The sequence below is a fragment of the Penicillium mononematosum genome, assembly GCF_028829835.1.
Source record: "Penicillium mononematosum strain IBT 11891 chromosome Unknown utg000002l:1.0-8112719.0:1.0-8118358.0, whole genome shotgun sequence".
In the NCBI taxonomy this organism is placed as follows: domain Eukaryota; kingdom Fungi; phylum Ascomycota; class Eurotiomycetes; order Eurotiales; family Aspergillaceae; genus Penicillium; species Penicillium mononematosum.
The window spans coordinates 3,061,173-3,073,220 of record NW_026643272.1 but is presented as its reverse complement, the minus strand read 5'-3'; the positions used below and the strand labels follow the sequence as shown (position 1 = coordinate 3,073,220).

Genomic DNA, 12,048 nt, shown 5'->3' with positions numbered 1-12,048 from the left:
TAAAGGGTAACCCCCGCGGGAGCAATTGTAAGTAAATTAATTCATTCCAGTTAGACCAGGAGCATCCGCATCAAAAAAGGCACAGAAGTCAAAATTCAACATGTCTAATGTCGGGAATGCAGGCGGAATTGGATCTGAAAGGGACGGGTCAACAGCACCCAAACTAGCCGGAGGATCTTTTGCGAGAAATAACAATTCTCGGGCGACAATTCCAATCTCACGGTAAGTTCGTTTTGCCAGCTTCCAGTGCTCACTTAAACGCTTCAAAGTGCCCATAGCCAACCGAATCTTCTCACGGCTTTTCGCTAGCCGATCCCCAAAATAGATAAACCTGCACGCCGATAGATGTGCAATGGTCACATTGGCAATCATACAAATGATGAAGGGGGAATGGGTCTTCATGTCAGTTGGTAGAGTCAACAGTTCATCAATGCTATTGATAGCCCGGGTGCATTTGACAGTATGTAGATCACGTTCCTCTGAATTATTGCATTTTAGTTGTTCCGACGGGGCCAATGGAGCACAGTGCGAAACGGATTCGATTGCGCTGTGAGTCAACGCTGACAGCGGCCGATGTATTTCAACGGCAAATCTAGGCTTGGATTAGACAAATGGACAACAGCCAATGAAGTTACAAATCTCACGTGTGCATAATGAAGAATGCTTTGAACATCACCTCGTCAAATGACCCATCGGGACGAATTAATTGCCTCTTGTTCGGAGAGAGAAGAGAGCACCATGCTCGAACGCTAGTATCAGAGCTAGCAGCCATTGTGGTATATACCTGATTATCTGTGGTATTGCCTGGAGACAAGGCCCGATCAATCCCGCGGGTCAAGCCAATAAGCTCCGCGTAGGACGAAAAATCGGTTTCATCTTCGCCAAGAAACTCCCTATTCTCGTAATCTTCTAGGGATCGTGGAGATGGAATGGCCTTATAAGAAGGTAAGCGCTATACTTTAGGAGCGAATAACGCGATTGCCATACCCCTCTTTCATACTGTTCTTCTTCACAAGGAAGGTCGGTAGTGATTTCAATGCTGCTCGTTCGGAACGGATACATATGGGTAGATCCTGCGGTCATCAGAGTCGTAACTTGGGGGCAATGATCATGTTTATGCGCCATACCAGCAATGTGGGCATCGGTGATATACATCACCCACCAAGTGCGGCGGCAACTTTCCGCTAGTACGGAATCGGCTTCCAAGTAGATCTGGGCGAATTCCTTTTTGTTCATCCCAAGGGATACTGCCATGCGAATCGCTTCGTCAAGGAGCTCCACGCCACTTTCTGTTTTATTGCACCAGTAGACAGCGATGGAATAAAGTAAGACGGCTTGAATGTCAAATGGCGTGAGAGGCTGGATTGATGACCGGATTTCGGCCACTGAGTCCTGAGCACGTTGGGCCCATGAGTCCAAAATATGAGATGGACAGGATGTATCGAAAAAAGACCCGACATAGCACATCACTCGAAGGAGAGGCTGAATTTTCGCTTCGTTGAGACGAGTCTTGAAATTTTCGAAAGGCAAGGCACAAGGATGAGCCGCATGAAAGAACTCATAATATAAACTCAGAAATGAGAAAGCTGAGTTGGAAGAAGATATTATATCCCCGTTGGTGGTGACAGAAGAGGAAGAACCGACAGTGGAAGTTTGTAGTGATGAGTCAATAGAGGTCTCATATAGATCTCTGACAGGCGACAGCGGGGCTTTCCTTGATTTTGGATTTCCACGTCGGCGTGATACAGGATAAACACATTGTACTGTATTTGTGGCGCAGCGTGAGCATACGGGCTTGCGGCCGTCGCAGCGAATATGTTTATAGCGACATTGTGAGCACGAAAGGGAATTCCGTGTTCCACGCTTGGCAGGTTTGCTTCTGACTGTATCTGACATGTGGGAATATGATAAGGATAGTGTAGTGAGGAAGGAAACCAGAGTCATATCCTGCCGTGGGTGCCCGCTGCCCGTCCATATCAGATTAGTCAGGTCACACCGACCCCAGGGACCCCAGGGTCGGGCCCCCCAGGGCCACCCCTGGAGGACTCTAACTCGGGGGCGCGTGACTCTCGGCACCGGGGGTGGTTAAAATAGTTACCAGTGACAGCGCCAGGCAGATAAGTACATGAAGTCAAATATAGCAGTTGGCCATAATATTAGGCCCCGTTATATATTTAGTCCAGTGTCGCCCAGTCAGAATCGGAAATAGAGAGAGCGAACATAAATTTGGTTACCAAGTCGATCATAATATTCTGTCTCCAATTCGGAGCGCCCTAAAAAGCAAGTGATATTGGTGTTTTGGTATCTCACTGCAGTTTCTTCTGGTCCCGTCTCATTTCTTCAACAATCGTGTAGAAAGAACAATCATGCTTTCGCGGACGGATGAGAATCTTCTGCTTCGCTCCCAAGAGTCACATCACTATGCCAATCTTTGAATGCGCGAGTCCGTAATCTCAAGGAGAACATGCGATCAATCTCCATTGGCGTCCGCCCTTTCATCTCCGGGATAGCCAGCCACACTACAATGACGGCAACTGCGGCGAATCCCGCCATCACGAACCCTGTTTTTGCCCTCAGGTTCCCTTGATCTATGTTGTAGATATACGGCAAGATGATGGCAAATACTGCAGTTCCAATACCGCTAGTAAACCACCCAATACCTTGGGTCTTGGCTCGGAGTTGTAGTGAGGACGCTTCGGCGGCAACCACATGAGACGCAGGCCACGACCCAAGACCAGAAACCATAGTGATAATCATCATGCTAACTGCTGTGTACCTAGTGGTGCCAAGTTAGCTCATCATCCTACATGTCCGATATGGTGACTTACCAAATTGTCACGGTTCCCTCGAAGATCCCTGCTATTCCTATGGCGAACCATAGAACCGTAACAATACCCAGAGTGAGTAGAATGAGGAATCTTCTTCCAAAGGCATTCAGCGACCATAAACTGACAAAATTTGCAATCAGGCCCAGCCCGATACCCAAAATCAAGAATACCAAGCTATTAGATGCACCCATACCCACGATCTGCATAAAGTAGGAGGCATTTGCCAGGAGCTGCAGTCCGAACATCTGGGGTATCACGTTTGCAAAAGCCACAACCAATGTTCGGCGCATGTTGACTCCCCTGAAACAATCGGCGTATCCATGAGTTGCACTCTCCTCGTCCTCTGCTAAAATTGACGCCTGTAACTCGTTGATTACAGCTTGCGAGTTTACATGGGTTGTATCAAGCATTCTCTGTGCGTTGAGAGCCTTGTCTGTCCGTCCCTTTCTCAAAAGCCAGGTTGGACTCTCTGGTAAGAACGCCGCTAGGACAAAAGGGACAGCCGAGAACGGCCATTGCGACGCAAAGCAAATCCGGTATGATTGTGCGCCTGTATGCTTGAGCGAAGTATAAACCACGATCGACCCGACTAGTTGTCCAAGAAGTGTGAAGATCGGATAGAATGCAATGATCGGTCCTCGGAGAACAACAGGGAGTACCTCGGACATGTACGTCTGTGTAACACACAGAAGAATGCCGATACAAATCCCCTGGAAGAGTTTACCGGCGAAGAATACCCCTCGGCGAGTTTCCATTCCGTCCGGTAGATCTGAAATGTAGCATATTGCAACCGCAATGGTGGATAAGAAACTGCCTATAGCGAGCGTAATCCGACGCCCACGACGATCTTGGTAGTAACCACCGAGAATGGAGCCTAACATCAAGCCAATGCAACTGGAGACGTTCCAAAGGGAAAGCCACATGGAAGGGATGATGTGCTTTCCGTCGAGTTCCTGGCCAAAAACAAGTCTTTCCGTGTCAGCAGCGACCCATCCTATTATTTTGCGGGGTTTTATTTACTGGAATTGAGGCATCGCAGCCACCGTCCCTACGATGACAAGGTCATATCCGTAGAGAAGAATTGCCGAGCTTAGCGCCAGGCAATAGCCCACGATTCTGGGGAATTTCCTGATCGATTGCCGAAGTGGTATGTGTGATGGCTTTCTGCTTCCATCAATGCCATCAACGACATCAGCGCCATGCTCATTGAACCCTTTGGTGGTTTGTGTCTCTGCGAGGTTCATATCGTATAGGTGCTTGTAGTAATGACAAGGGGGATGACGAGGGGGAAATTTCTTTGTCTTAAAGCTAGGGATGTATGACCCCTACAATATGGCAGAACAAAGAAACCCGTATAGTAACCTTAAAAAGGGGGGAAAGGTATAATCACTCACCCAGATCTCGTGCCATATGCCAACGGAACAACATCCTCGAACCGAATGTCTTGTTTTTGAGGATTTTCAAGCACTGACCTCAATGTGTCACGAATAACAGGGATAGTTGGTTGGTGTCTTGATCCTATTCGGGTATGAGCTGGTCCCCCGCACGACTGCCAAGGCGATCGACTCGAAAAAGAAGACCATCGCTTCGACGTAACTGGGGTAATACCTGGTCCTCCCGCTGTTATACCATGTGCATGGATCTCCAACATATATAGAAAAAGCCACAATACACGAGACTTTCACAGCTTGTTAAAGGGTTTGCAACGCTCACCTTTGATCTCCTTGGCTTTCAGTTAGAGGGGCCGATGGTATTGAAACCAATCCTACCTTTCAGTGGATCTTACCAGAATGCGATTCGACGTTCGGGATCGAGACCATCTCGCTAGAAGAGTGAACGAGTGGCTGGGGGAAGCGTTGGGAAGAAGCCGAGCCTTGCGTTACGCCTTATGCAGTCTGGTCTAGTGAAAATCCCAGAATCAATTAGGGCTGTCTGCCCACGCCTGGCCTGGCCTGAATGTGTAGGCCGCTATTGAACACAATTTCCGCTGATCACGATAATCCGGAACTCCCTGGTTTACCTGTTTCACATATCAATACTCTCCGCTCTAATCCTATAGTTCTCATGTCAGCGATCTTGCAGGTTTGCATCTGTCAGGTAATTTAGTAGGGCCATTCTAAAATAGGTATAGGATATAGTCGGTTGGCCGTAGTGAAAGCAAGACAATAAATGCATGGAAAGTCAGACGACCCAAAGGATATTATTCACACCTTGGTTTCTTGGAGATGGCTGAGGGGGGAAACTTCGTTCCAAATAGGTTGCAGAAGGGAAGCTAGCTCATGACGACGAATACCTAGGTACATCCGGATAACTGACTGCCAGGTTCTCTGTCAATAGTGCCTTATTTGCTGGTCTGATCGGCCGACCCAGACCCCGATCTTGCCTCCTTCATTTTCTCTAAATCCTCCAAATGTTGTTTTAATGCAGAAATCTCACGTTCCAACTCAACCGATGAAGCGAGTCGATATTTGAGCTTCAAAATTGCAGCTGAAATCACAAGCAGTGCTAGTGATGTAGGGTACGCCCACTGACCAACCTGGCTCGGAGTCTCCTCTGACGGTCCATCGTTGGAGATTTGGATCTCTATCCAAACGACGAAGGCAACTATTGTGAACGGACTGACTATCATGCTGAAGAGTATTCCGAAGAGGATCGCAGCATCAACAAGCACATGGAGAAAGGACCTGAGGAACCGGCGGCTGAGTATGTGTCGCATTCGGCGCCAGACAGGGGTCTTCTCATTTGTCGGTCCTGCTTCTTCCCCATTGTCACCCGGGTTGCTTAGTAGCCTCGTGGCACCACAAACTTCATCTTTGAAGCTTTTCCAAATAGTCTTTCGTTCTTTCCAGATGACCACGATCTGCGCAGATGGGATCCGTGATCGGTAAGGAGGAATCGATAAGCCAAGAGGAGGCAATTAAGGATCAGACAGAGAATGATGAGACTGTAGATATATCGATGCGAGTAAAGGACCTTTCTCCAAAAGCTATGGGAGGTAGCAACTCCGAAGTCTCCCTCTGAGGTGGCTGAATGCAATGAGTCTGGTTTCCGTAAAATTTGGGTTGAATTAAAACAGGGGTTGAAGCAGATATCTCCTAGTTGATTCCATAGCGATATGTTCAAAAATGTATCCCACACGCTGTTGTTCCACGTGGATGTTCTCCATGAGGCTTGCCAGCCGTCATTTGATGTGTCGTTGAAAGGCGGGAGATCAGGAAAGCAAAACATGTACTGGGGTGGTGTTTTGGGTATTCTCGTGGCATATACGAGGGCACATATGGAGCCAGCCAGCATGAGAGCATGCCAAAGATAAAAAAGGAGGTTCCTTGCTCGATCGTGGGTTAGGATGCGGGACCAGCATTGGAGCGGCAGAAAGACGAGATAACCAGTGATAACGATAGCAAGAACAGCATCAGAGTCAAGCTCAAGTGATGCTGGAGAGATCATGACATGGTCTGTTTCAGTTACCAAAGAAGGGAAATCATTTCGCAGGCTGGAGTTAGCGGGCAGGTACGGAATAGCGACAGGTCCAGGATCTTGCGGTGGTTGGTGACTAGAAACCATGATGAAGGCTTGGATTGCCGCAGTTCCCGCGTACGCCGCTGCAGTTCCTAGGAATACATTCATGACCCATCCTGTCCATCGAGTGACACAGGTTGCCAGCAGAAGCGCGTAGAAGAGATATCGCGGACATGAGTTGTATATGGTGCTGATTGGATAGAAGCAGAGAGTCTCCTGGGCAATGAATAAGGGGTGATCCGAGTTGGGATCCATTGGAGAAACGAAGTGGGTGGAGTTGAGGTCAGAGTATTTTTTTTCCGTTCACGTTGTTGCCTTCTTATGTGACTCTTAATCTGGTCACTGACGTCACACATTTTCATTTCACGATCTTCAATATTCAGTCTCAATAAAATGGAAAGTTGAAAATGGAAAATGGAAAATAATCAGTATATTTGCCAATTTTACAGCAACCAGGAACATAGTTCTCGACTAAACAATGAGAAGTCTTCGTAACCAGCGGTCTAATTACACTTCTACACAAGGTAGAAATTCTAATAGATGGTCAATCTACACTATGGCATATAGGTGTCAAAATGAACATTCATTCTCTGTATTCTAAATATTATATGCATCCATTCAAATCCAATCACTAATTCTGACACCCGTGTACCACAGCGCTCCAATCAGAAATATAACCATGCCCGATCTAATCATTCATTGCCTCCGGTCATTGACCTCACCCACAATAAACATTACGAGTCTCGTAACGGGACCACCCCGATGCTTTGGTCTTTTGGCTCGTAGCTTTTCACGGGTTCGGCCCTGTAGATGGCCACTCTCCAACTCCAATGAATTCTCTTCTTCGCTGGAGGCACTGAATTGTTGCGTGTACTCCGCGGCGGGTCGTACTTGAAGTGTAAGGCCGATACCCAGGCACAGAAGAACAACGAAAATCTCCTCTAGGATAGACATCACAAGCTGGATTGTGACATTTCCTGACAGCATATTGAATTCGGTCTTTTGACCAAAGGTGTAGATGAAAGAGTAGATTAATCGCACGAAGATCAAGGGGAGAGAGACTCCAACAGCCAGGAGGAGGCGGTGTTCTCCGTCCTCAATACTTTGAGTTCGTTTCAAAATCAGGAAGAAAAGTCCGAACACGCCGGTCCAGGCAATGAGATAGAAGATGAGCCCAACCTTCGATTCTGTGGTGACAAGGCCATGGGCAATATTGGAGGTTTTTGTTGCGCCGACGATGCTCAGGATCACGCCCACTAGTGCAAATAGCCCAACAAGTCGGAATACCTTCGGAGGTAGAGGCTTGGCGGTCTTTCGCATAATAGAATCATTTCTGAGAAATGTCGTTAGCTCCAAATCATCAAACTCCACGAGTAAAGGTGCTGCTCACGCTCGTGATAAAAGACCAATGCAAGCCAACAGTAATGGCGACAGTCCGAGTGAAGTACAGACAGCCCAGGTAATGTATAGATTAACATTGGAAGGATATTGAATTGTGGCCAAATAGCATGCTGCGCCAACAATGCGGGCAAGAGAAAATAGGATTAAAAAAAACCAGCCCGAGCTCCTTTTGAAACCATGATAGAACGCCATCCAGATAGAAATGAAGAGGGCTGGAGAGTAGACAATGATCTCTAGGATCGAGATCCCATGTCGATAATCGATGGCCATAATCGCGAGTGAGAATGAAGGGTATTGAAATCAAGAGGAAAACAGAGATTGACTGATGCTTGTATTATCCTCAACCCATGGGGCATTGTCTGCTATTTAACTGTTCCAATGTCATCTCAGTTCGCATTGCTTTCCTATCCATCTCTTGTCGTAGGGCAGTGCAAAATAATTTCGATAATCAGACCCACGCGCCTTATGGAAAAATAAGAGTTAGGGATAATTCACTCGAAGGAATAATTGACCAATCGCATCTGCTCAAGCACGCGGTGCATACTATATTCGGGTTAGCGCATTTCTGGCTCAGCCTCAACTCCACAAACCCATTGCTTGGTCAACAGTCTGACAATCTCCAGGGCTATGTCGCGTCTCCTACCGCAAAAGGATCTAGCGAACTGGATAAGCTGGCTTATTATTCTTCTCGGGAATCCCAGCCATGCCTCTTGTCATCATGGTGACTACATCATCGCTGGTTCCAGAATTTGCAATTCACGGGCAAGTGTAGACAACCTTGGAAGTCATGATAATGCTGTAATATATGCGAGGATAACGGCGCTTCGTTAGATCAGTCTGACTGAGCATTATCGCGACTTTTCACTGCGGTCGCCGTCTCTCCATCATTCGCGACCGTTGGTGTGACATTCAGCCCTAGTCAGAAACTTTTAGTGTGAGAAGCCCTATCTTAGCATTGTGACTCAGCTCCGTATGCCGGTTCTAGACTTGCCAGTCGCTCTCGCCCCTGAATTTGAGATTAAGGTCGGGAACTTTGGGCTCCGACGTGGTAAGTCTGTCCCATACTGTGAGCGGTGTAGTGATGAGACCGCGAGCCTCCGAAGTGCTGAGATAGCAATCATCTCAATGAGACAAGATGGTTCAGTATATTTGCACGATGGTGATCTAGCTGGCATTACTACAGCCTGGTTTCTGTTGAGATCAACGCTATAGATGATATATCGGCATGGATTCCAATGATGGCGGAAGGCATCTGGAATACGCGTCGTCAATGATTTTTGTGCAGCAAGGCACATTGCTTGCAACGCTAAAATCCAACAGCAAAATCTTCGATGTGACAGCTAGCAGATTACCACGTAGATCAGGAAGATACTTGCATTATTCCAAGATTGAAGCTGTATGCCTTCCCTGATATATATTGACGACGATAAACCGCGAGATAGGGGTACTGCGAGTAGCCCACTATGTTTGACAGGCGAGAGAAGAGCTGGCAGAAGGAGTCTGAGAAGGGAGAATATCATACAACTAGCCACCTACAGACGGGGAAGTCGGCCTAGGGTAATATAGCTATCGGTGGCTGGAAAGGTACGGCATTGAAGGGGCAAACCATTCTATTTGCCCGTTTCCTCCTAGATATTCCGCAGTAATCGATCACGGCGAGAGCCGCTAAATCAAGTGAATATATTATCTAACCGTTCAAGTTGGTTCGGCTTTGGAATTTCATCATGTGCAAGGGGGGGCGAACGTCAACACTGGAGACATAGGCCACTTCATAAGAGGACTAGCGGATTGATGGGACATGCTCTATGTTTTGTATCCCTAAAGGTCTGGCTTTGCTGCTCCTAATTCTATAATTTCTGTCTTACCAGGGTAACAAGCCAGTACTATCGATGCGCCTACTCAAAAACAATCATGCTCCTTGGCCGGATTATACGTACATGTCCGCTTTGTGGAGTCAACTTGAACTCGATTGCACAGCCGAGGTCAATATAGAAGTTTCAGCATCCTTTACCGCAATTTGTACAATTCTTCCATAAACTGGCAACCCTTGTGTTTATCACTGGGCCTGTTCCTCGTGGATGTTTCCCCGCATCCCGGCTATATGGTAGAATGACCGTTGATCGACATGCCAAAAAGATTACGATCACCGTCTCCTAGACTTTTTTAGGCTTATCGCCGGAATTCATCGTATTTCTACCGTTTATCGTATTCGCATCGTATAGATATGCCGAGGTGTTTTTGGTATGAATCACCACGCGTAGATGAAAGGAAGTATAAGAATGCGCTCGGTTTGTTAGTAGATCTAGCTCTTTATTGTCAGCAATCTACCCAATTGTTTATTCTGTTTGCTGCTTTGTCCCAATTTAGCACATCAATCATGATATCCTTAGCCTTGGCCCTAGTGGGCGTTTTGGGGCCTGTTGGTTCATTGGCAACTGATCCCGGTCCGGCAGCTTGCTCCAATATAACATCGCAACTGGGATCTTCCAAAGTCGTCACCGGCAAAACTAGCTTGAAATATGTCGCTAGCACTGAGTATTGGAGCACCCCCCCAGGATGCCTACAAGCCATCCTGTGTCGTCTATCCTTCATCCTCAGAGGATGTCTCTGTGGCTCTTCAGGCCATTCAAGCATCTGGCAGCCGGTTTGCAGTCAGAGGAGGGGGCCACAACCCTAACAAGTTCTTTTCGTCAACCGACAAAGGCGTCCTCATTAACTTGAGCAACCTCTCGGAAAAATCGTATGATCCAGACACCACGCTTGCAACATACGGACCAGGTGGTATATTTGGCGACATATACAACTACTTCGAGGATTATAACCGCACTGTGGTTGGAGCTCGACTCTCCGGGGTGGGAACCGGTCTCGCGCTGGGTGGTGGCATGAGCTATCTCTCTCCCCAATATGGCATGGCCTGTGATTCATTCAGGGAGCTGGAAATTGTACTTCCTGATGGTCGAATTGTGACAGCGTCCAATACTTCCAATCCAGACCTGTTCTTTGCGTCCCGTGGTGGCGGAGGCAATGCCTATGGTGTTGTAACGAAATATACGGTCCAGAGTTACCCTATCGGGCAATTCTTCGCGGGCAATATCATCTACGCCTTTCCCCAGAAGGATACCGTTGTTGAGGCAATTAGTAACTTTATCCAATACAACACCGACCCCAAAGCTAGCATTATTGGTACTTACGAGAAGCTACCCACCCCCGATTTGAATCTCAACCTGGACGAGGCCATTATCATGTTCCTAGTCTACGATGGCCCTGACGCAGGCGATGCGTTCATAAACTTCACGAGCATCCCACATCTCCTCGACACTACTGGTCTAAAGTCCTACCCCGAGGTAGCCGATATGCCACTTCCAATCGCCACCGAGGCTTCACGCGGGAACAATATCTTCCGTGTTGGAGTCCACCATGCTGATAATGATGAGTGCAAGAATGCCCTGGATGTGTGGCGTAACTGGGGCGAGTCGAACAAAGGCAAATATCTACTCCTTTCCCTCGATTTCCAGCCTGTCCCAAAAAGCTTGACAGACGCCAGCAAGGCGCAGGGTGGAAATGCAATGGATATGCCCGACGGTCCATGGTTCTGGTTAAATTATTTGATCACAACACTGCCGGGAATGAGCCAGCCAGACTATGATGCCATACAGTCTAGCTTCCGTGATATGGTTGCGTCGACAACCAATGCTGAAGGTCTTCCGTTGTTTATCAACGACGCAAACTATGATCAAAATCCCTTATCAACCTTCTCTACATATGGGAAATTGCAAGAGATCAAAAAGAAGTATGATCCGGACAACTTCTTTGCTGACAAGACTGGGGGTTGGTCATTTGACTAGTGGCAGTGGTCTCTACAACTTTTCCATTTACGGGTAATTATCAGTATACTACTTCGACTTTGAAAGGTCTTGTTTATAGCCATCGCAATATAATAGTAGATACTAATGTTTCATCCATACCATAGCCAAATTCAATGTGTATTGTTGGACAGATTGTCTCACATAAATGTCGATGTTGTGGTCTCAGCACCACTATGATCTCATTCCCTCAACCAGGGATTTTGATATCCTTAATACCATTCCTTATGCTCCGTATGCAAAGTACCCTTAGGTAAAAGCCAAGGTGTAACCTAACTAGCAACAGAGATACATTTGATGCCATTTATAGAGTCATTTTTACCATTGGTTGGAATAGTGTGATTAACAACTAGGCGTAAACACCCGTTAGCGCGTTCCCTAGCCAATTTACTAGTTTCCATCCCAATTGAAGATATCGTGTAGTGGAAATCAGTGCT

At 47.1% G+C, this 12,048-nt stretch overlaps 5 protein-coding genes across 5 annotated transcripts; 1 reads left to right on the top strand and 4 right to left on the bottom strand.

The window, feature by feature from the left end:
* Positions 1 to 36: 36 nt before the first annotated feature.
* N7519_002942 (Zn(II)2Cys6 transcription factor) lies at positions 37 to 1,896 on the bottom strand (the record flags this gene model as incomplete). Its single annotated transcript, XM_057289720.1, has 4 exons — positions 37 to 592; positions 645 to 934; positions 988 to 1,073; positions 1,128 to 1,896. 4 exons carry the CDS (start codon positions 1,894 to 1,896, stop codon positions 37 to 39), a joined length of 1,701 nt encoding a protein of 566 aa, XP_057150922.1.
* Positions 1,897 to 2,364: 468 nt separating this feature from the next.
* On the bottom strand, positions 2,365 to 4,072 carry N7519_002941 (uncharacterized protein; the record flags this gene model as incomplete). Its single annotated transcript, XM_057289719.1, has 3 exons — positions 2,365 to 2,776; positions 2,829 to 3,797; positions 3,849 to 4,072. 3 exons carry the CDS (start codon positions 4,070 to 4,072, stop codon positions 2,365 to 2,367), a joined length of 1,605 nt encoding a protein of 534 aa, XP_057150921.1.
* A 1,097-nt stretch (positions 4,073 to 5,169) lies between these two features.
* Positions 5,170 to 6,602, bottom strand: N7519_002940 (uncharacterized protein; the record flags this gene model as incomplete). The annotated part of the gene is made up of 2 exons (XM_057289718.1): positions 5,170 to 5,688; positions 5,802 to 6,602. The coding sequence occupies 2 exons, from the start codon at positions 6,600 to 6,602 to the stop codon at positions 5,170 to 5,172; spliced, it is 1,320 nt and encodes a 439-aa protein (XP_057150920.1).
* A 441-nt stretch (positions 6,603 to 7,043) lies between these two features.
* Positions 7,044 to 7,667, bottom strand: N7519_002939 (uncharacterized protein; the record flags this gene model as incomplete). The annotated part of the gene is made up of 1 exon (XM_057289717.1): positions 7,044 to 7,667. One exon carries the CDS (start codon positions 7,665 to 7,667, stop codon positions 7,044 to 7,046), a length of 624 nt encoding a protein of 207 aa, XP_057150919.1.
* A 2,600-nt stretch (positions 7,668 to 10,267) lies between these two features.
* Positions 10,268 to 11,593, top strand: N7519_002938 (FAD-binding oxidoreductase; the record flags this gene model as incomplete). Its single annotated transcript, XM_057289716.1, has 1 exon — positions 10,268 to 11,593. One exon carries the CDS (start codon positions 10,268 to 10,270, stop codon positions 11,591 to 11,593), a length of 1,326 nt encoding a protein of 441 aa, XP_057150918.1.
* Between the last annotated feature and the right edge of the window lie 455 nt (positions 11,594 to 12,048).